Source organism: Cherax quadricarinatus, chromosome 15, assembly GCF_038502225.1.
Source record: "Cherax quadricarinatus isolate ZL_2023a chromosome 15, ASM3850222v1, whole genome shotgun sequence".
Taxonomy (NCBI): domain Eukaryota; kingdom Metazoa; phylum Arthropoda; class Malacostraca; order Decapoda; family Parastacidae; genus Cherax; species Cherax quadricarinatus.
Genome location: NC_091306.1, coordinates 19780262 through 19805263, shown reverse-complemented (window position 1 = coordinate 19805263; position 25002 = coordinate 19780262). Strand labels below are relative to the sequence as shown.

At 44.5% G+C, this 25002-nt stretch overlaps 1 protein-coding gene and 1 long non-coding RNA gene across 9 annotated transcripts in view; one reads left to right on the top strand and one right to left on the bottom strand.

The window, feature by feature from the left end:
* The window catches only part of LOC138852722 (uncharacterized), a 177115-nt gene extending 168432 nt beyond the window's left edge, over positions 1 to 8683 (top strand). For 4 of the 5 annotated variants that reach the window (XR_011392035.1, XR_011392039.1, XR_011392037.1 and 1 more), the window contains one exon: positions 7755 to 8328. This is a non-coding gene — a long non-coding RNA (uncharacterized lncRNA). Of the gene's footprint in view, positions 1 to 7754; positions 8329 to 8353 lie in introns of those variants that run through there. The other variant, XR_011392038.1, reaches the window with a different exon arrangement.
* LOC128705821 (E3 ubiquitin-protein ligase mib1) overlaps positions 1 to 25002 on the bottom strand; it is a 122486-nt gene that overhangs the window by 86107 nt on the left and 11377 nt on the right. For all 4 annotated transcript variants that reach the window (XM_070085193.1, XM_070085196.1, XM_070085192.1 and 1 more), the window contains exons 2-3: positions 10107 to 10215; positions 8322 to 8432 (exon numbers count right to left, since the gene is read on the bottom strand). In XM_070085193.1, coding sequence (XP_069941294.1) covers positions 8322 to 8432; positions 10107 to 10215 — 220 coding nt within the window. The remainder of the gene's footprint in view (positions 1 to 8321; positions 8433 to 10106; positions 10216 to 25002) is intronic.

Here is a 25002-nt window from a genome sequence, read left to right as displayed (position 1 = left end):
CGTATGAGCAAGTGAGGGGACTGTCGCTCACTGGTAAACAATGCCACACTGGCTGGGAAGGGAGGCAGCCCTGGCTCAGAGTGTGCGTACGCGTCCCGAACCAACTACTATTCGCGAGTCGATCTACGATTAGCGAGCCCATTTTTTACAAAAATATCGCTACGATTTCCGAAAATTACGACTCTCAAGCCCTACGATTATCGAGGGACCACTGTACTTGTTCAGATCTCCCTCAGTCAAGGCATGTGTTAGCCATTGCAGAAGAATTCGATCCACTCAAAGATGATAACCTTTCTGCATATGTAAATCTTACCCTCACAGAGTTGGGTTTAAATGTACATAGCCTGTATAATTAGATGTTCAAGATGAATGAAGTTGTCCACTGTGTGTTTGTTATTAGCTGATCAGTTTTTTTCAGAATATTTTTTTTTTGTGTGTTCACATTCCCTCCGAATTCTGAGATTAGCAGTAATGATCTGTGCGTGCCAGATCTGCCTTTGCTGTTAATTATTTTCACCTTTGTAAATATACATTTATTCTTCCTCAGAATCCGAAGAGTGCATGAATACAGATTGATCGATCAATTCCATCCTTTATTATACCATGATTTGTTCTTACAATTCATAATGCACCTCTTCAAGGGGGGCTCCTTGGCGTGGTGAAGAGGCTCTTGGTCTGAGGAATTACACCTGTCGGTCTCCTTCCTCAGACCGAACCTAATTACCCCCCTTCCCTATCCCATCCTCCCCTTTTTCCTTTCCTCCTCCTCCCCACCCCTCCCTTTTGCCCTTCCTCTTTTTGGCCTTTGGGATTTTTCCCACAGGCACACTAGTTCATAGGTAGGGGAAAGGGTACCGGGGTCCATCCCATTCCATTGAGGTTCTTGGCAGTGGCGTAGTTTGCCGTGGGATCTGGATCGCCTGGGGATGTCCCGATCCCTCTCCGGTATCCCGGTGGGTGGCTTTGGGTGTCTATTGGGCGACGGGTGTATCTCTGGAAGCCTCCTTTCGGATTCCGGGGGTGGTGGCCGAAGGAGGTATGCTTTGCGGCGGATATCCGGCCGCCCTCTCTTCTGTCCACTGAGGTAGCTCGACAGATGTGAGGTTGCTATCCCGGATTGCTGGTTTACTGGCATGAAGGGTAGGGTATGGCACGGGTTCCATGCTGCATCTGCGCTACTTGCGGTGCTGAGGTCCTCTTGGGTGTGGAGGGAGATTTCTGGCCCTTTCATTCCTCCTAGGAACTATCCCTCCCCGGTCCCCCTTTTTTTATTCTTTTTTATTTTTCTTTTCTTTTCTTTTTTTTTTTTTAAAAACAAAAAGAAAGAGGTAACCTAACCATGGAGTTCCAAATCCATGACCCCGCTACCCCTGGGCCCCTTATTGTTACCGCACCCTGTTCTGACCTTGCCTCATCTTTTGGCCACTCTTTGGACACTCCTAAGGCCCCTGTACCTATTGCTGATGCTGTTTCCTCACCCGCTTCAGGTACCGGGGCTTCCACTGACTCCTTCGATTTGTCTGACCTCTGCTCTTCTTTTACTATGCTTCCGGCCTCTCCCTCTATGGTGCAACAATTTTCGAATCGCCAGCCCGTCTCACATCGGACCGACTCTGGTTCCACTTCTAAACACCAACGACAATCTCCTGACGATGTTACTTCGTTACCTTCCCATTCTACTCGGAAAAGACCGACTCGTCATGCACTCCCTCTCCACACTCAGTTTCGGACCACACAATGGACTAAATTCTTTACTTTACGACCGACTTCTTCTACTGCCTATCTTTCTGACCATAGTATTGGCAAAGCGCTCCTACGCCACATTGGTAGAGATATTTCCTTTCATGCTCTTAAGAGTGATATGCGCATCATCACAGTCCAGAATTCTACCCAAGCTCATAATCTTTCTCTTCTTTCACATATCGATACTATTCCTATCGCTATCGAAAAAATCATTCCCTCAATTCTAGTAATGGTACTGTTATTCTGCCCCATACCATAGTCCAACAGAATTTCCAGACATGTGGCAATGACATTCTCGAACAGCTGGAACTCCAAGATCTCCCAATTCTCAAGGTAGACACTTATGTTCTTCCCGCCCGCGGGCCAAGATGATACCCTTGCAATGTGGCTCGTTTAACTTTTGACAACTGTGAACTCCCATCCTCTGTTTATGTAGCAGGACATCGGTTACAAGTTTGGAAGGTGATCCCTACACTGCAACAGTGTAGGAATTGCTGGCGATTTGGCCACCCAGCAAAATATTGCAGATCTATAGCCGAATGCCCAGTCTGTGGTGCCGATGACCATTCTAATACATCTTGCAGTTGACCTCCCTCTTGCCTTAATTGTTGAAGAATTGAGACACTTATGCAACACATAGGAATCTTTATTGAAGAAACGTTTCGCCACACAGTGGCTTCATCAGTCCAATACAAAGTAGAAAGGGGTAAGGAGAGTAGAAGTTTGAGGTAATCAGTCCCTCAACCTGGAATCGATGTGTTCAGTCCATCACTCTCGTAGGAAGTGCAGCATAGGGCCAGAGAGGTGGCTTATATACTGCGGTGAGATGAGTTGAAGCAGGAGGAGGCGGGATCACAGTGGGACCTGCCACTAGTGTAAGTAGGTCGTCGTCCAAAGGTTGGGCAAGTGTTGAAGTCTTTGTACCAAGATCCCATGATGTTGCAGTGTCTGACAGATGTGATGAATGGTTTTGAAAACCGACAAGTTGAAGAACTGAGACACTTATGCAACACATAGGAATCTTTATTGAAGAAACATTTCGCCACACTGGCTTCATCAGTCCAATACAAAGTAGAAATGGGTAAGGAGAGTAGAAGTTTGAGGTAATCAGTCCCTCAACCTGGAATCGATGCCTTAATTGTCATGAGGCTCACCCTTCGTACTCTCGCCGTTGCCAGGTCTACTTAAATGAGCGAGAAATTCGTTGCCTCAAAGAGGCAGAAGGTCTCGCTTATGCTATGGCAGTTTCTCATCTCCGCTTCCAAGGGAGACTACCCCGTGTTTCTTATTCTCGTGTTTCAAAACGTCCCCCAACTTCTGGGGTCCCATCTTCTGCAGCCTCCTCTGCAGTTGCCAGTCCCATAGTCACTCCTGTATCTAATTCTTTTGCCATCCTGGGCTCAGACGTCCCAACTTCAACACTTCAGTCTGTCCTCACTTCTTCGTGTTCTCCCTCACAAACCCCGGTATCGACAAGACTCGTACGACACCTCCTCCCAATCGTCCCTCTACTTCTCAGAGGTCCAACAAATCTCCTTTAACCCCTCCTTCCCTTCATCCACCTCCACATTTTACCTTCCCGGTCTCTGTACCTAGGCCTTCCCCTTTCACTAGCTCTGTTACAAGTGTGGAGGTTCATCCTCCTCCTCGTACTGTGCCTTCCTCCCCTGTCCCTTCCCAAGTTTCTTCCTTTTCTGCCACCTCCCGGGTTTCTGCCTCTTCTGTCCCCTCCCACACTTCTCCAGTTCCCTCCACCCTTTCGACCCCCCTCCTACCTTAGTACAGTCCATTACAGCTCCGATCTTTACTCAAACTCCTCCTCCTTCCATCTCCAATATTGTCTCCCATACGACGTCTCTGAACTCCAAAACACTTGAAGCAATCTCTGAATATATTGCAGAGACCAAACCATCATTGGACACTGATCCACCCTCTGTTCCTTCTCTTTCCTTTTCTCCATCTGCACAACTCCTTTCTTCACAAAGCACCGTTCCTTCGCTACTTGAACGTTTTCCTTTGCCACCGCATGTGGACTTTTCTAACCCTTCTAGTCCATAGGTACCCTTACCTGCAGATTTCAGGTATCTTTATCATTGCCAATCATGGCCTATTTACAGTGGAATATTCTCAGCCTCAGGGGTAATCGGGGTGAGCTTCAGATGTTGCTCTCCCAGTTTTCCCCTGTTGGTGTTTGCTTACAGGAACTAAAATTACACTCTGCTGTTATCTATCCCATCTCAGGCTATAATTTATTGTATTCTTCAGATCCTTTTCCTGATGGGACCTTTAATGAAAGTGCCCCTCTGGGGGGTCTCACTGTGATTCCCATGGCATTCAGTTAGAGGCTTTTCTTGCTAACCACCCCCTCCATGTTTTAAATACAGGTACTCACACCCATTTTGATCCTCGGACTCATAATCTCTCTTGCATCGATCTCTCAGTCTGCTCTTCCTCCGCCGCATTAGACTTCACCTGGTCTGTTCTCCCGGATTTACATGACAGCGATCATTTCCCAATCATTCTTACTTCCCCTTCATATTCACCACCTCTTCGTAACCCACGCTGGCAATTTGATCAGGCAAATTGGAACCTTTACTCACAACTAACTGTTTTTAGTGAGGTTCCTTCTTTGTCCTCCATTGATGAGCTTTTACACCTCTTCTTGTCCTCCGTTTTAACCACAGCTTCTCATTCTATACCCCAAACTTCGGGGAAGGCATTCTCAGAAATGCGTGCCTTGGTGATCTCCTGCTTGTGCTCGTGCAGTACGTTTGAAACGCGCTGCGTGGGGCAGGTGCCGGTACAATAGAACCACGGAGAGACTTCTTGATTTTAAGCAGAAGCGTGTGATTGCTCGCCGTGTCATCCGTGACGCTAAATGCACTTGCTGGCGAGATTGTTTCCACCATCCCCTCTGCTTCCTCTATGAGTGCAGTCTGGAAAAAAGTATGAAAACTGAGTGGTAAATATTCTCCTGACCCGGCTCCTGTTCTGCGGGTTGCCGGTGTTGATATAGCAAACCCACTAGATGTTGCCAATGAAATTGGCAATCATCTGGTCCATATTTCTCAGGGGCTCCATCTATGCCCCTCGTTTCTTTCCTCAAAGTCTGCCAGAGAGTTAGCACCCTTGGACTTTTCTTCTCTCAGAGAAGAACAGTATAATGTGCCTTTTACACTTCAGGAACTGGAGGCAACACTCTCAGCTTGCTGATCATCGGCAGCTGGGCCCGACGACATTCATATTCGTATGCTACAACATTTACATCAGTCAGCCCTTGCAGTCCTATTATGCCTTTTCAATCTTATTTGGTCACAAGGAGTTCTTCCACAGCTGTGGAAATCTGCCACTGTTCTCCCTTTCCACAAACCGAGTACTACGGGACATGAAGCCTCCCACTATCATCCCATTGCTCTTACCAGTGCAGTTTGCAAAGTGATGGAACGCCTGGTAAATAGACGTTTAGTGTGGTATTTAGAGAGACACAACAGTTTCTCCACTCGTCAATATGGCTTTCGTAAGGGCCTTACTACGCTTGGATACGTATGTTCGTAATGCCTTTGCGAATAACCACTCAGTTATTGCCATATTTTTTGACCTTGAGAAGGCATATGACACAACTTGGAGGTATAATATTTTGGCCCAAGCCCACTCCTTAGGCCTTCGAGACAATCTACCATCCTTCCTTAAGAACTTTTTAACTGGCAGACATTTCCGTGTTCGGGTTAATAATGTGCTCTCCCCGGACTTTATCCAAGCTGAAGGTGTCCCCCAGGGATGTGTTCTGAGCACAACACTTTTTCTCCTTGCTATAAATGATTTGGCCTCTAGTCTTCCATCCAATATTTGGTCATCACTCTATGTTGATGACTTCGCTATTGCCTGTGCAGGCGCTGACTGTCACCTCATTACAGTTTCTCTCCAGCATGCGGTTGACAGTGTTTCCAATTGGGCCACCACACATGGGTTTAAATTTTCCAGTACCAAAACTCGCCAAATTACTTTCACTAGATGCTCTGTCATCTCTGATCATCCTTTATACCTCTATGGCACCCGTATCCCTGAATGTGATACAGTCAGGTTTCTAATCCTCCTCTTTGACCGTAGGTTATCCTGGAAACCTTGCATTACCTCTCTGAAGATAACTTGTCACTGCCAGCTGAACCTTCTTAAAATCCTTGCTCATCTTTCATGGGGAGCTGATCGTCGAACTCTCCTTCGCCTACATTCCACCCTCATTTTATCGAAACTTGACTATGGTGACCAGATCTACTCAGCTGCCTCTCCTGCTACTCTATCTAGCCTCAACCCTATTCATCACCAAGGATTACGTTTATGCCTTGGTGGTTTTCGCTCTTCCCCTGTTGAGAGCCTCTATGCAGAAGCGAACGTTCCATCCTTATCCGATCGCCGTGATGCCCATTGCCTTCGCTACTATGTACGCTCTCATGATCTCCGCAATCCTTCCATTTATAGAATGGTCACCGATATTGGTAGACATTATTTGTTCGCCGCCCCTGTTTGCTCCATCCCTTCTCTCTTCGCCTACATTCGCTCTTGTCTTCTCTTCAATTTCCACCTTTCTATGTTCATGTAGCAACTCACTTTTCCCTACCCCCCTGGGAAGTTCCAGCTGTTCGAGTCTGTTCTTTCTCACTCTCTTGCTCGAAAGCCCAACTGTCTACGGTAACTTTCCGCTCTCTTTTTCTTGACCACTTTCACTCTCATTCTCATGCCATTGCAGTGTACACAGATGGCTCTAAGTCTTCTGACGGCATAGGATTCGCAGCAGTGTTTCTGGACAGCGTCGTATGAGAGCATTTACTATCTGTAGCTAGTATCTTTACTGCTGAATTGTATGCCATTCTTGCAGCACTTATCCATATTGCATCTATGCCTGTGTCATCATTTGTTGATGTCTCAGACTCTCTTAGTGCTTTACAGGCTATACATAAATTTGATACACCTCACCCCTTAGTCCTCCGTATCCAACTTTGGCTACGCCGCATCTCTACCAAGCATAAAGATATTGATTTTTGTTGGGTCCCTGGTCATGTTGACGTACAGGGCAATGAACAGGCAGACACTGTTGCGCGGTCAGCAGTACATGACCTACCAGTTACATATAGAGGTGTTCCATTTACGGACTATTTTGCTGCAATAGCTACCCACCTTCACACCCGTTGGCAACAACATTGGTCTACTCTACTCGGTAACAAACTTCAATCTATTAAACCGAGTATAGGTTACTGGCCGTCTTCTTGTCACCAGTGCCGAGGTTGGGAAACTACTCTCTCCCATCTCCGCATTGGCCATACTCGTCTTACTCATGGATATCTCGTGGAGAGGTGCCTGCTCTTCTGTGAGAATTCTCAGGTTCCATTATCGGTCAGCCACATTCTGTTAGACTGCCCACTTTATCAACGAGTACGCAGAATTTACCTCCAACGTCGTCTTCGCTGCGCTGCTCTCTCTCTTTACCTTCCCTTCTCGCTGATGGACCCACCTTTCATCCGGACTCTCTCATTAACTTTTTGACAACTGACTTACTTCACAAACTCTTATGATACCTTCAGCCCTTTCTACCTCGATCTCTTGCTACCCTCTACCCTGCACTATCCCCTGCCCCGCTGTTTTCTGTAACCTACTGATCGCCCCTCCCCCCTTCTGCTGCCCAATACCCTCGCTTCCTTTCCTACCCTGCATCGCTGTATAGCCCTTGTGGCTTAGCGCTTCTTTTTTATAATAATAATAATAATAATTTGTAATGCATTATGTTAACATTCATTACGATACCATCCATTAGTTCTAAGTTACATGTCTTTGCCATTGTATAGAATCGGCCCAGACCCACCTGCCTGTTCAGTCTATAGCATGGCATTGTATGTCGAGACGACATATGTAACATGACCGAGCTGTCAGCATAGTTGCTGATCCCCTACATGTGTTGTACAGCTTATTTGAGTGTCATAGTACCATCCATATGTTTTACATACATTACCCCTTTCTAGGCTCAGTGATTATCATGTGTGACGTCACATGATGCCCTTGCGAGCGCTGCGTGCTCGTCCTCTCTCTCAGTTCTCCATGCTTAGGTCTACGGCCAACACAGGCAGTCTGGGCTCCCCCCATTTCACACACTGCCAATATAGTGTTACCATCCAACAAGTGTGTTTAACTCCAATCATCACATCTCCACGAACCCTTCCCAACATAGCAAGTTTTGGTCATAATATGAAATCACCATATTAGCAGAATGCCATAAGGTGAAATGCCATAAAGCGGGGCCCTACTGTACAATCTTAAAAACAACATGAGCGTAGTGAACTAGGCTTGCTTCATGTTGTGAGGACTTACAATGGAGTGGTTGCCTGAGAGCTAATTTCATTCTACTCGTTTGGTGTACTATCCTCCACAAGCAATACAAATATTAATGCAACCACAAACAAGTGGTATTTAATCAAATATATAATTTTTAACAAAGTAGGCATGTGCATTATGTATGGAGGATAAAAATTATCAAGGAAAGCAAAGTGAGTTGGTATGCTGGACTGTTAGTGTATGCTTGCTGCACCTACCCTGACAATTTGTGTGTGGTGTCTCTCCACAGCCAGGTGCAGTGGTGTCTGCAAGTTTACATTCTGAAGGTCCATGTTAGCTCGCCCTTGGTGAACCAGAAGTTCGGCAACCTAGTGAGGGCAAAGTCAATTACCGCATTTACATATCTGTTCTCTGAAATCAATAAGATTATACATGGGGTCCAAATATAAAGGTGCAATAAACACTGATTAATGATACAAACTAGCCCACATGGAGATGAAAGTATCGCACAGTATTGTACATATTATACATCCTCTTCATCAGCAGTCTTTTTCAGTTTTCTTGTCATGTGGGTTCATTTATGCTGTTGTGCTGGTGTATTTATGCAATATTAAAATAAATCTTTTACTATCACTGTACTCTTATTTACACTTATTAAAATACAAATTCCCAGTTATGGTCAAAGATTTAAACTTATCAGCTTAACATAGCTGTCACACTTAAATATATTAACAAGGTTTGTAACATGCTTCAAAAATTAATAAAACCCTTAATACACTCGCAAATTTGAAGTTTAAAAAATCAGAATCTTCTGATTCAATATAAATAAAGTTAAAATATTTATATTATGCTAGTAACTGAAATAACTATTATTTATATAACAAGGTGATGAGCACCCTACACTCTTGGTTGATGAATCAGACACATGGGCAAAATCTGGGTATCTATACTTGTAGATGTTTCGCAATCCATTGACTTTATCAAAGCATTACATGCACATATGAAGACTGTTAAGAATTATTATGAGTAAATTACCTGCAGCAGGCTTACAGGGTTTACCTGAATTATTTCCTATGAGTAATTTGGATGAGATAAGTTGGACTTAAGTCACAGTAGGTCACCGAAATATAACTCCCCTCGATGCCCACTTCTTCACCACTCTCACAAAAAGCTAGACCTGACATTAAATTAATAATCATATTAAAACCAGCTACTCTGGTAAATTAAATTTGTGGACTGTATATGATTAGGTTTGCTGGATACAAAAAAGAAATTTGTATTACCACTTACCATTTAATTACTGTAGATGGATCACACCACAATACTGGCCTGACACCTAGACCCTACACTGGCCAGCTAGAGATCTAAATGCAAGGACTAATGGCGCCCTTCCCTGTGAGTGATGGTCGTATCCCTTATCTTCTGCCATCCACACACAATACTTGAGGTCCTACAAATTTCCTGTCCCAATTCTTCAGCAGGTTGCATTAACACCCTATTTTTCAAATTTAAACATGCTGAATTTAAGAAAATTCCTAATTTTCAACTGCAGAAATATATACAGAAGACAGTGGAAGATGAGGTAGCAAGTCCCTCAACTCAGAAGCAGGTGATAAGCACCGTAGTCTTGAATCTGAAGCACAGGCAGGAACATTGGTGCTTCAGATTTTTCATGAGTATGGTGCTCATCATCTGTTCCTTGACTGAAGGACTATTGTCTCGTCTTCCACTGCCTGCTGTATATATTTCTACAGTCTTCATGTTATGGTCATATAATGTATTGATAAAGCCACTGGATAGCGGAACATTTATAAGCAAAGAAACTCAGATGTCGTACATGCGTCTAATTCTTCATCTTGTTGGTACTGAATACCAATGATATACAATTGTACACCCCTGGTATTGGAAAACGTTTGGTTTAGTGAACACACAGATTCTCTCTAGATGCTACTTCAAACAATAATAACTACAGGTTCTCATGGTATTAAGGAACAGTATGTGGGAGTGGAGGAAGACTACACTGTGTACTTTTTTTTTTTTACCTCGACATGGTTGTTGAGGGCGGCCAGGTGAAGAGCAGTGTAGCCATCATCCTTCTTCTCGTCCACCATCCAGGACCGAGGCACCTTGCTCAGTAGGATTCTCATGGCACTGCAAAAACCACACATCATCAGGACTCCTCAATTCTAACTCATTAAAATGTAATCTTTAGTCCTAAATTGATAATAAATCTCAGTGTTAAATCCTTCAAAAGAAATCCTCAGTTCTAATTTCATAATTCTCAGCCCTACCTCCTTAATAAGGAATCCTCAGTTTTTAAGTAGTCCTACTTCCACCTATAACAGAAATACAAGCAATACAATACAGGTTGCTGGTGGAAACAGAACAGAAGAGGAGAGACTGGTGGCCAGGATTGATATAGGGTAACAATCTATGAGGCCCCTCAAGGGAGGTTCCTTGAAGCTGGTGAGGGGTTCTTGATCTAAGGAATTGGATCTGTGCTCCAATTCCCTGAAGTGAACCTGAATGCTTTCCATCCCCACCTCCCCACAGGCGATGTATAACCCCTACGGGTTTAGCGCTTCCTCATGTATACGAGGCAAGTTGGTGTAGGAACTCCAGGGGAAGAAAGACTAAGTAAGTGGCAAGGAAGATGAACATTCTCTCTGGCACTGTATCTTAGTATGTAGCAGCTTACAGGAACACATAATTGAAATTATAAACGTTTATGAAGGGTTTAAGCCTGTGACTAGGGTTGGTGGCATTTAACATGCAGCATTTCGAGCAGACTAAGATTATAAACACTTTAGCCCTTGTGGCTTAGCGCTTCTTTTTGATTATAATATAATAATATAAACACTTTAACACAGAGAATAATTAAGGCTAGACAACATGAATGTTCAATGTAACATAACTAAGTTGTATGAAGATAAATACGCTGATTATTCCATATAATAAAACAGCATTGTCAAAATGAAGGGATATTAATAAAACAGATTTATTGGGGAATGTAGAAAGATAGTGCAGAGAGGAGTTGCAAGAGTATGAAAGCTGGTCGGAACTAGATACAGGTTGCAAGAGTACGAATGCTGGTCGGAACTAGATACAGGTTGCAAGAGTACGAATGCTGGTCGGAACTAGATACAGGTTGCAAGAGTACGAATGCTGGTCGGAACTAGATACAGGTTGCAAGAGTACGAATGCTTGTCGGAACTAGATACAGGTTGCAAGAGTACGAATGCTGGTCGGAACTAGATACAGGTTGCAAGAGTACGAATGCTGGTCGGAACTAGATACAGGTTGCAAGAGTACGAATGCTGGTCGGAACTAGATACAGGTTGCAAGAGTACGAATGCTGGTCGGAACTAGATACAGGTTGCAAGAGTACGAATGCTGGTCGGAACTAGATACAGGTTGCAAGAGTACGAATGCTTGTCGGAACTAGATACAGGTTGCAAGAGTACGAATGCTGGTCGGAACTAGATACAGGTTGCAAGAGTACGAATGCTTGTCGGAACTAGATACAGGTTGCAAGAGTACGAATGCTGGTCGGAACTAGATACAGGTTGCTAGAGTACGAATGCTGGTCGGAACTAGATACAGGTTGCAAGAGTACGAATGCTGGTCGGAACTAGATACAGGTTGCAAGAATAAGAATGCTGGTCGGGACTAGTTACAGGTTGCAAGAGTACAAATGCTCCTCAGAACTAGATACAGGTTGCAAGAGTACGAATTCTGTTCTTAACTAGATACAGGTTGCAAGAGTACAAATGCTGGTCGGAACTAGATACAGGTTGCAAGAGTACGAATGCTGGTCAGAACTAGATACAGGTTGCAAGAGTATGAATGCTGGTCAGAACTAGATACAGGTTGCAAGAGTATGAATGCTGGTCAGAACTAGATACAGGTTGCAAGAGTACGAATGCTGGTCAGAACTAGATACAGGTTGCAAGAGTATGAATGCTGGTCAGAACTAGATACAGGTTGCAAGAGTACGAATGCTGGTCAGAACTAGATACAGGTTGCAAGAGTATGAATGCTGGTCAGAACTAGATACAGGTTGCAAGAGTATGAATGCTGGTCAGAACTAGATACAGGTTGCAAGAGTATGAATGCTGGTCAGAACTAGATACAGGTTGCAAGAGTATGAATGCTGGTCAGAACTAGATACAGGTTGCAAGAGTATGAATGCTGGCCGGAACTAGATACAGGCTGCAAGAGCTGTGTTTGACATTTATATTCTATTATCATAAGTCATGTCAAGATCAAGTGTTTTTTGACAATATTTTTTGAAGCAGCTGACAAACTGAGAGCTTTAGAATACTCTAACACGCTGGCCGTCTCCCACTGAGGCAGTATGACCCGAAAAAGAAACAATTTCATCATTATTGACTCTATCACTGTCTTGCCAGAGGCGCACAGACACGATAGTTTAGATGTCACTCTAAACAGCAAATATCCCAAACCCTTCCTTTAAAGTGCAGGCATTGTACTTCCCACCTCCAGGACTCCAATCCAGCTAACCAGTTTCCCTGAATATTTTGACAAATTACCCTGCTCATGTATCTAAAGTTGGCACTTTAATTGTAACTGATTCTTTAGCATTCATAAATGCTCTTAACACCCCGAGTATCAGTTGTAGCATGCTTTTGTCAGAAGTCATACACAGGTATGATAGGATTGTACGCAGTGGAGTCAGAGTACACCTTCTGTGGATTCCATTTCGCATTGATACATAAGGAAATGTATGGCTGGACGAGTAGAATTGAGAAGGTAAATAGTCTCCATTGCCCCTCCCATATCTCCCACTTGACACAAGAGTCAAGTGTTATGATAACGACCCACTGCCGAGCAATTTGCGCCCGTCACCCCTCCCCCCACCCTACACACAAAAGACTACAGTTGAAATTAGGCAGTGATGAAATCTTATATAACCGGTGTGCGGATGGTAAGGTATAGTAGGTAAGATGAATGGTCTGGTAAGAATATGCAGAAAAGCCACAGCTACATTAATACCAGCAAACAAGGGAATGGAAAACAAAACTAGAAAGCCTGTTTAAAAAAATGCAGAGGCAAAATATATCATAGGAAGCATACAGAACAAGGAGAACAGAGAAACAGAAGGGACAATAACGACTATAAATTGATAAGAGAAGATAATAAGCAATTCGAAAACGACAGGAGAAGCTGCTGAAGAACCTCCAAAGGTTTTACAGCAATAGAAAAGCAACACAGAACCTGAGCAACATTGATTATTCATGCCAAATTATTTCTGCTTGAGGGAGTAAAACTCGGGGGATATTTTTACCTTACATTATATGGTTTTCGACGATCTAGGTTATATAAGAGATAAGGTGTGAACTGTATCAGAGTCGTTTTCCTGAATAAATCTATCTGGACTGGATTTTCTACTGGTTCTGCAACATTGCAAGCTCCTGATATGCTAATTGCAACACGACATATTGACATATTACCAGCCGTTCAGGAAAAATACCCTGATCTTGCCATCTGTAAAAAATGCATAACCACGTATTTAAATTCAAGCATGCCTTGTTAAAATATAAGGCAATATAAATAATTAAAAAACGCATATAAACTACACTAACTTTTGTAAAAGTCATGTCAGAATAAATAGCTTATTACGACTGTAACCAGATATAAACATATAAATAGTTCATTAGCACTGTAACTTGTTTAGTTATCAAAACTGCGGCCCAGTCCCTGGACCCGTTATGTACCTCTGTAATCTTTTGACTACCATCCACGGGATGGGTATTTGGTGCATAATAAAAATATTATGTATTACTTCTGCCTGTCAGTATCTCAATCACAATGTCATAGGCAACTAAAGCAACTAATGATGTAAAGTGATGCAAGTACCTGGAGTGAAGGACAGAGGGAGTAGGAAACGTATTAATTACTCTCGGAAATCTGCTATTCTTTCCTGCGCTTTAAACAATGTCAATAAATAAAAGAAACACGCACTACAAATTCATCCATACTCTCTCTCTCTCTCTCTCTCTCTCTCTCTCTCTCTCTCTCTCTCTCTCTCTCTCTCTCTCTCTCTCTCTCTCTCTCTCTCTCTCTTTCTCTCTCTCTCTCTCTGGGACCAACTCTGACACTCCACCACCCACATACACAAAATATAGCATCAGCTATAAATATCTGTACAGGAGAGAGAGAAGTGCCTTTCCTCCTCACGTGGCCTTCCCTACCTAAGAACATAGTCAGGCGTTAGGAGAGTTATGTTAAATGCCTTGTATCCCCTTCCTTACCCTACGTATCCTCAATGCCCGACTGAGGTCTCCAAGCGCAGGCTGACACATCTCAACACCGTGTGAAACCCGGCATATGTGATGGAATGTGGCATGGAACATAGAGTAGCGGCACATTGTTAATGTATCGAAATCTCATAAACTAAATCTTCCAAATGGTATCAGCTGTTTCTGTGCCACATGCCTGCCAGGTACCTTCCCGCATCCCCCCCCCCTAATCCTCGCCCTTCATCCTTCCCTCATTATTCGTTTCATTTTCAATCTTGGGTTTCATAAGAAACGGTACTTGAATATGTGCGAAGACACACCGACCCTTCAAGGTTGTCAGTGGGCCACTGACAACAATATGAATTCAGCTCAACCAGGATAAATTTCAATTATTCCAATATCGAAAAAAAAATTAAGAATTAAAGACTGAATCAAAATACAAGACAAACTCGAATCTTTCAAATGAGCGGAAATGCAATGGGAGAGACTTGGGAGGGAAACTGTCAGAAGATCTCGTATTCAAGGATCGCAACTGCAAGGAAAATGATAGGCTGGATAACGAGAACATTCAAAACAAGAAATGCCGAGCCAATGCTGATTCTCTTCAAATAATTTTTTCTCTATAGGCTGGAATATTACCGTATACTAACGACCCCCTTCAAGTTAGGAGATATTACAAAACTGGAAAACTCAGAATCTTCATTGCATCCGAACTACTGGGAATTCTTGAAGTCCCTTGAGCTGTACTCCTTGGAACGTAAGCAAGAAAGATACATCATAATCTACATCTAAACCCCTCTAGGGAGGTTCCTTGACGCTGGTGAGAGGCTCTTGATCTAGGGAATTGGATCTGTGCTCCAGTTTCCTGAATTGAGCCTGAATACCTTCCATCCCCCCCCCTGCGCTGTATAATCCTACGGGTTTAGCGTTCCCCCGTAAATATAATAATAACAACCTACATTCAATTTTTTTGGAAGTACTAGTCCCAAACCTGCACACCGAAATCACTCCGTGAAAGCAGGAGACTTGACAGATGGTGAAAGATATTTCCAATGCAAGAAAACTCGCTAAGTGTAAGAAGACCAAGCCTCTTCAGCATAAGGGGAATTATGAACAAATTCCCGGGTGTCTTCCAGAGGGAAATTGAGAAGTTCCTCGTGTCAGTTCCTGATCAGCCAGGCTTTGGTACATAAGTTGAACTGTGTGTGACTGGCACCAAGAGCCTGATCGATCAGGCCAGCAACCAAGAGGCTTGGTCTGAGACCAGGCAGCGGGGGCGGTGACCCCCGAAATCGACTCCAAAGGTGTAAACTTGCAGACAGATGAGGCCCCTGGTGCTATAGATCATTTTCACTGACAAGTGTTGTAAATATACCGGAAAAAGTCATTAGAGGAAAGTTGATCAAAGACTCGGAGAGAGAGAAAACTTCATTAGTAAATAATTCAGGTTCGATATCACTGGTAAGAATATTTCTCAAGAGGATACCTCGTGTCCTCCTCAGGTCCCCACTGGAATAAAAGAATACAACTCTTTGTTTATTATCATTATCTGTCCTTGTTTTATAAGAGTATTCGATATACAAAGATTTTAAGTTAATAAGGATCTATAGTCAGTAGGTACAAACCCACTGAGAAGAAGACAACAAGAGTAATAACTTTTCTTACATATTGTATCTCCAACTGAGGTCCTCAAGCAGGTGCCTTGATGCCGGTGAGAAAGTCTTGATCCAAAGACATGGGCGGCGCCAGAATTTCTATACTGCGGAGGGAAAGAGTGTTTAAGGGTGGCTGTCAGGTTGGTGGCTGTCAGGTTGGTGGGTGTCAGGTTGGTGGCTGTCAGGTTGGTGGCTGTCAGGTTGGTGACTGTCAGGTTGGTGGCTGTCAGGTTGGTGGCTGTCAGGTTGGTGGCTGTCAGGTTGGTGGCTGTCAGGTTGGTGGCTGTCAGGTTGGTGGCTGTCAGGTTGGTGGCTGTCAGGTTGGTGGCTGTCAGGTTGGTGGCTGTCAGGTTGGTGACTGTCAGGTTGGTGGCTGTCAGGTTGGTGGCTGTCAGGTTGGTGGCTGTCAGGTTGGTGGCTGTCAGGTTGGTGGCTGTCAGGTTGGTGGCTGTCAGGTTGGTGGCTGTCAGGTTGGTGGCTGTCAGGTTGGTGGCTGTCAGGTTGGTGACTGTCAGGTTGGTGACTGTCAGGTTGGTGACTGTCAGGTTGGTGACTGTCAGGTTGGTGACTGTCAGGTTGGTGGCTGTCAGGTTGGTGGCTGTCAGGTTGGTGACTGTCAGGTTGGTGACTGTCAGGTTGGTGACTGTCAGGTTGGTGGCTGTCAGGTTGGTGGCTGTCAGGTTGGTGGCTGTCAGGTTGGTGACTGTCAGGTTGGTGGCTGTCAGGTTGGTGGCTGTCAGGTTGGTGGCTGTCAGGTTGGTGACTGTCAGGTTGGTGGCTGTCAGGTTGGTGGCTGTCAGGTTGGTGGCTGTCAGGTTGGTGGCTGTCAGGTTGGTGGCTGTCAGGTTGGTGGCTGTCAGGTTGGTGGCTGTCAGGTTGGTGGCTGTCAGGTTGGTGGCTGTCAGGTTGGAAGGAGGAGCGAGGAGACTTGCTTTGAAGCAGCGTTTTATTATTATTTTTTATTTGGGGGTGAAGCCCCCCATGGCGCCGCCCCAATACAAGGAACTGGAGTTATTTTCTTCCCTGGATCAAACCTGATTGCCTCCCATTCCCCACTCACTACATGGCCCCAGCTGGTCTAATACTTTCCCTAATTAAAATATAAAACTATTCAACGAGGGAAGATGGAAATATACACACATGTTACTCTTGTTTTTCTCTCCATGCAGGTTAAGACCTGTCAATGACAACATATTCGAACAAGAGTGTCAATCTAGCCATTCATCTTCTATCCATTCCATGTACCATCATCCCCCTCTCCCTCTATCCCTCTGATACTCGTCTCCCCACCAACATCCACCCTTCCCTTTCTCTCCAAGACCCCAGCTGTGCTCATGATGTCACTTCCTCTTCGGTTCAACCATCCTAGACATCATCCCGGTAATCATCATCACTATATCAGTGGATAAAGACTGTCACGTGCATCACTCTCACACTGGAGTGGAAACTGATTTAATCTAGGTAATGTGTGGGAGACTTGGTACAGCACACTGTGTGGGAGACTTGGTACAGCACACTGTGTGGGAGACTTGGTACAGAACACTGTGTTGGAGACTTGGTACAGCACACTGTGTGGGAGACTTGGTACATAACACTGTGTGGGAGACTTGGTACAGCACACTGTGTGGGAGACTTGGTACAGCACACTGTGTGGGAGACTTGGTACAGAACACTGTGTTGGAGACTTGGTACAGCACACTGTGTGGGAGACTTGGTACATAACACTGTGTGGGAGACTTGGTACAGCACACTGTGTGGGAGACTTGGTACAGCACACTGTGTGGGAGACTTGGTACAGAACACTGTGTGGGAGACTTGGTACAGCACACTGTGTGGGAGACTTGGTACAGCACACTGTGTGGGAGACTTGGTACAGCACACTGTGTGGGAGACTTGGTACAGAACACTGTGTGGGAGACTTGGTACAGGACACTGTGTGGGAGACTTGGTACATAACACTGTGTGGGAGACTTGGTACAGCACACTGTGTGACAGACTTGGTAGAGCACACTGTGTGGGAGATTTGGTACAACACACTGTGTGGGAGACTTGGTACAGCACACTGTGTGGGAGACGGTACAGCACACTGTGTGGCAGACTTGGTACAGAACACTGTGTGGGAGACTTGGTACAGAACACTGTGTGGGAGACTTGGTACAGAACACTGTGTGGGAGACTTGGTACAGCACACTGTGTGGGAGACTTGGTACAGCACACTGTGTGGGAGACTTGGTACAGAACACTGTGTGGGAGACTTGGTACAGAACACTGTGTTGGAGACTTGGTACAGCACACTGTGTGGGAGACCTGGCACAGCACACTGTGTGGGAGACTTGGTACAGAACACTATGTGGGAGACTTGGTACAGCACACTGTGTGGGATACTTGGTAAAGCACACTGTGTGGGAGACTTGGTACAGAACACTGTGTGGGAGACTTGGTACAGCACACTGTGTGGGAGACTTGGTACAGCACACTGTGTGGGAGACTTGGTACAGCACACTGTGTGGGAGACTTGGTACAGCACACTGTGTGGGAGACTTGGTACAGCACACTGTGTGGGAGACTTGGTACAGCACACTGTGTGGGAGACTTGGTACAGAACACTGTGTGGGAGATTTGGTACAGAACACTGTGTGGGAGACTTGGTACAGAACACTGTGTGGGAGACTTGGTACAGAACACTGTGTGGGAGACTTGGTACAGCACACTGTGTGGGAGACTTGGCACAGCACACTGTGTGGGAGACTTGGTACAGAACACTGTGTGGGAGACTTGGTACAGAACACTGTGTGGGAAACTTGGTACAGCACGCTGTGTGGGAGACTTGGTACAGCACACTGTGTGGGAGACTTGGTACAGCACGCTGTGTGGGAGACTTGGTACAGCACACTGTGTGGGAAACTTGGTACAGCACGCTGTGTGGGAGACTTGGTACAGCACACTGTGTGGGAGACTTGGTACAGCACACTGTGTGGGAGACTTGGTACAGCACACTGTGTGGGAGACTTGGTACAGCACACTGTGTGGGAGACTTGGTACAGAAAACTGTGTGGGAGACTTGGTACAGCACACTGTGTGGGAGACTTGGTACAGAAAACTGTGTGGGAGACTTGGTACAGCACACTGTGTGGGAGACTTGGTACATAACACTGTGTGGGAGAGTTGGTACAGCACACTGTGGGAGAGTTGGCAAAACCCATGTATGTGGGTATCTCGTACCATTACCATGGTGTGGGTATCATACCATTACTTACCCATTAATAATACTGAAGATATTTTAAATTCAAAATTAATAATTAAATAATAAGAAAGCATAATAAGTTTGCGTGTTAAAGAACCTTCCATTTATACCACCTCAGTAAAAAGAAATCAGAGGTGAAGAACAGCTGGGCAGAACAGCTGGGCAGAACAGCTGGGCAGAACAGCTGGGCAGAGCAGCTGGTATTCTTCACAGCGCTGCTGCTCCTTGATGATAGCACACAAAAAAGAAATAATGTATTTATTAGTAAAAGTCGTAATTTTTTTTACGTTTTTGTTTCTGGTAGATGCGTTTTCCAGCACTGTGTCATGCGTGTTCCAGCACTGTGTGATGTGTGTTCCAGCACTGTGTGATGTGTGTTCCAGCACTGTGTGATGTGTGTTCCAGCACTGTGTGATGTGTGTTCCAGCACTGTGTGATGTGTGTTCCAGCACTGTGTGATGTGTGTTCCAGCACTGTGTGATGTGTGTTCCAGCACTGTGTGATGTGTGTTCCAGCACTGTGTCATGCGTGTTCCAGCACTGTGTCATGCGTGTTCCAGCACTGTGTGATGTGTGTTCCAGCACTGTGTGATGTGTGTTCCAGCACTGTGTGATGTGTGTTCCAGCACTGTGTGATGTGTGTTCCAGCACTGTGTCATGCGTGTTCCAGCACTGTGTGATGTGTTCCAACACTGTGTGATGTGTGTTCCAGCACTGTGCCATGCGTGTTCCAGCACTGTGTGATATGTGTTCCAGCACTGTGTCATGCGTGTTCCAGCACTGTCACGCGTGTTCCAGCACTGTGTGATGTGTTCCAGCACTGTGTGTTGCGTTTCCAGCAATGTGTGATGTGTATTCCAGCACTGTGTATTGCGTTTTCAGCACTGTGTGATGCGTGTTGGCATCGGTTAAATGAATACTCTGACTTGTAATTAATCAGTTTTTCTTTCAAACTGGTATTACTCCGAGTAAAAAATACGCAGTCATGCAACACGCTATTTCGTATGTGGCTAAAAGCCCTTGTTAAATGAAGACAACTGCTACACTGACACACCAGGGTTGTCAGGGTGTCGTTGAGGCGAGTGAAGCTAGAGGCTGTTATGTAACTATTAATCTTGGCCAGGTTGTACAAGTGAGGTGCAAAAGTGAATTTACCGACTCCTGATTGAGACAGTCTCGGATTTAAGGAACATTTTTATGAATGGACTATTTTGCGCCGGTCTGACAGGCTTTGGGCTGACGATCTTGCAATAGAGCAGTGAGTATTTCACAATATGAAAACAAGAGATCGAGGATTAACACAATCTCAGCGCCCTATCTGGCTTCTCTTTATTTCTGTATGTGCAGAGTTCAATAGCACACTGCGCGAGTGTGACTCAAGTAGTGAGCATCACAAGCAGGCTACCAGTGCCAGAATGACCAAAGACCTCAGTGACATCCAAAACCTCTTGCAGTATCTGGTACAGACAAACTGCTTCGGGACAGAGTCCCAGGTCTCTGAGAAACACTACAACTCACAGCACATGCCACTGTAAATTCTGACGTTGGCAAACTTGTGGGTCAGCAAATTCTGCCGTAAGCTACAAACAACAAAAGAAGGTTGGCTAGACAGTCAGAAATGAGAACTAAGCTTTAACAGAGGACACAAAAGATTTAGCAAAGATTATAGACGAAGTCATTGTAAATTCTGTCCTCCTCCTGCCTCTGATAACTGCTAGAACTAGAAGTGATGAATTCCGACACATTTTGTTATGAGCTTTGTTCCTATCATTTGCATAGTTAGGATCAAAAGATACGATGAAGCCAGAAATTAAATTTAGTCCGGCTGATATTCCGTAATCTACAACAACTGACGTTTCTATAATTCTTGGTGACCAGGTTCAGTACGTCTTGGATGGGGAATCGCTCCCTCACAGAGTTCCATGGACAAAGGAAGCTTCGTGGGATGATATTCTGGTACTGTACTTCTGAAAAATGTTACCAGCATATACAGGAAAGTCATTGTTGCGTTCGATGGGAAGAGCAACTGACCCAGCACAGATGACTGTACTTGTACAAGTGGTGGTGGTGTTGGTTACACTGGAACATCAGTACACGTGAATGTGTTAGTGAGTGGGTAATAGTACGAGATACTGGCACCATAGTTCACACACTGCAGTTATGTGGAACCTTTGTTGACTACAGTTCGCCCACTCAGTGGGCTTTATTTCGTCACACTTACTTTCGCCAAATCAAGATACAACACAGCGGAAATGTTCAGCACACCGAGATGAAAATAGGCTATTACCTCCAAGGATGAGGGAAGGAAAAACAAGGAATGAAGGAGGGAGGAAGAGAGATAAAGAATGAAGAAGTGAGAGAGAAGAGGAATGGATGGTGGGGGAGAAAGAATGAAGAAGGGGGAGAAAAGGAACTGAAAGAGGGAGAGAGGAAGAATGGAGAGAGGGAGGGAGAGAAGGAATGAAGGAAGAGAGAGTCAAGAGGCAGTGAGCAGCAACACGTGGTGATATCATAAATAGCTGTTTAGACGTGGGGTGAGGGGGAAATTGGGTAGGGTGGGTGAGGGGAAACTGGCACTAAGGGCAGGGTGGGTGAGGGGAAACTGGCACTAAGGCAAGGGTGGGTGAGGGGAAACTGACACTAGCGAACTATTGCCAGAGGTCCAGTGAAGTGTTAATAACGGATGAGTAATTACTATAGTCATAAGAGATAAAACGAGTGGTGGTAGCATTGAGGTGCAGGGAATCACAGCATACATAAACTGATCATACAACCGTTACCTCTACTAAACAGGAAATAAACTTTTCCATAGAAGTGTAGGGGAAAGTTAGCATAGGCCTAGCTGCTGTGTAAATAATAAAACAATGATCCCAGTATAGCGCACTGAAAAGTGTATTTTGAAAGAATACAGTATATATCCTTGAGATAAACAGTGTACAGTACTAAATAAAAGGAAATTAAATAATAATAATAATAATAATAATAATAATAATAATAATAATAATAATAATAATAAAAGTAATAGTGAAGTGTGGCAGTGTGGGTAAGTCCTGTCCTCACACCCACCCTACACCCACCACCCACCCTACACCAACCACCCACCCAACACCCACCACCCAACCTACACCACCACCCACATACTGCAAACTTGGTTCGTATAAATACATCTTGCATATTACTGGCACCAGCAAGAGAAAGGTAAAATGGAAATCAGTTTTCTTCTGTGGCATACAGAGTGTAGTAGGATACAGACAGGATGTCAGCACAGCATATCTGTGGGACATGTAAAAAAAATCCTTGGAAGGAAATCCAGAATCACATGCAATCTATGCTTTTCAAAACACCATATCTCTTGTACTAGACTAAATACAGCCTCAAAAAATGACCTCGAACTAGCAAGGTGCTTCTGGTTGTGCAATAAAGATGTAGAACTTTGGGCAGGTATCAGAAAGGTACTAAGGAGAGTAATAAATGATAAAAATAATCAAGAAAACAAAGATGACCTCTTGGATAGTCTACCAAAAATATATAAAACATGGGAGCAAGAGATAGTATATCAAAAATGCAGAATGCCCATACCACAACAGATGACTCAAAACTATCTAGTCACCCACATAGTGCTAAACCAGACCCATCCCCCAGTCATAGCACTAATACCCACAGTGCTGGTGCTGGCCCAGGCTCAGCCCCCAGCCCCAGTGCTGACTCAGACCCAGCCCCCAGCCTTACTGCCAGCCCAGACTCTACTAGGGACCCTACCACAACCACCACTAAAACCGTAAATATACAACCATCATTGCACAAGACCGTGACCCACAGTCCAGATGTTGGAAAGGAGTCTCCTCCTTCTTCCTCTACTGAGGAAAGTAGATGGAATCCAGGATGGGGTGGCCCTGGCTTGGATACTGAGGATTATAGTGCAGTCCCAGAACCTGCAGAAATTGGCAACACACCTCCCAACAATTCTCAACCAAAGGTGAATTTGTGCAAATATTATGCTTGGGGCATCTGTAAGCATGGAATATCAGGAAAAAAATGGGACATGCAACTTTGAGCATCCCAAAAATTGTAGCGACCTCCTGTCTAAAGGAGTGTGTCGTTCTTCTTCTAGTACTTTCTTTCACCCAAAAATGTGTCACTCCTCGGTCATCCAGAAGCAGTGTTACAACATCGACTGCCCTGCATACCATCTAAAAGGGACCAGGAGGCACAGACCCCACAAGACAAACAATAGTAGCTACGACAACCCAACTCCAGGTGACTTTTTAGTGGCAGGAAACGGAAAAAGAAAATGGAAGGAAATAAAAATAGTCCACCACCTTGGAGCCTTGTTGGACTGGAGGCACAGCCAGTGGCCACCCATGGCCCTCCAGAATTACAACTACTGATGCCAATAACAAAATCCCCCCAACAAACACAAAATACAACCTCTTTCATATTTGCTAATATACAGGGCCTTAAGCCATCCACCAACAACAAAATACCTTTTATCAGTGGACTTCTAGAGGAGTCTAATGCAATGTTTGCAGCCTTCACAGAGACTCATGCAAAAGTTCACTTTGACAGTGAAATATGGATTAGTGGTTACAACCTTTTTAGATGCGACAGAATGAACAGGCAACAAGGGGGGGTTGGCCTGTATGTCAAAGAGTCCCTCATCTGCACGGAGTTGCTGAACACCACAAATGAGGTAGTTGAAGTTCTATCAATAAAGATCGAGAACCAAAACCTAGTCATTGTGGTTGTATATAAGCCACCAGATGCAACCTCACAACAGTTCAAGGAACAGCTACTGAAAATTGATTACTGTCTGGAAAACCTTCCAGCTCCATCCCCAAACATCTTACTGCTTGGTGATTTCAACCTAAGGCATACAAAATGGAAGAATGTAGCAAATAATGTTACAGCTGAAACAATCCCCTGAGGTAGCACAGATGAAAGGTCACACACACATGAGCTACTAAGTCTCTGCAAAAAACACACCTTAAGCCAGCAGATAGTGGAGCCAACAAGACTAGAAAACACACTTGACCTTATCTTCACAAATAATGAGGACCTGATAAGAGACATAAGAATATCAAAAACAACTAATTCTGATCACAACCTAATCGAAGTCCAGACATACATGCATAGGGGTCCTGATCAGCAGAATGCATGTACCTGTGAAAGTGTCTTCACAAAATACAACTTCAACAACAAGAACATCAACTGGGACCAGGTAAACCATGTCCTAAACAAAACATGTTGGGAAGATATCTTAAATGACATGGATCCAAACCAGTGCCTTGAAAAGATCAACTTCCTGGCAGCCGAAGTATGTTCTAGGCATATTCCCCTAAGAAAGAAGAAGAGCAGGAGTAAACTGGAGAAAGACGCTCCCTCTACAGAAGACGACGAAGAGTCACTGAGCTCCTCAGGAGTGCTAGAATATCTGATACACGAAAGGAGGCGCTGACCAGGGAAGTGGAAACTATCGAACTTAAGTTAAATGACTCCTACAGGAACCAGGAGAGACAGGAGGAGCTTAAAGCTATTAGTGAAATTGAAAGAAATTCAAAATATTTCTTTTCATATGCCAAAAACAAGGCAAATACCACATCTAGTATCGGGCCCTTACTCAGACAGGATGGGACTTACACAGATGACAACAAGGAAATGAATGAAATATTGAAATCCCAGTATGACTCTGTGTTTAGTGAATCACAAATCGGTCTGAGGATTGACGACCCAAATGATTTCTTCATGAATGAGCCTCAAAACTCCATAAATGTATGCCA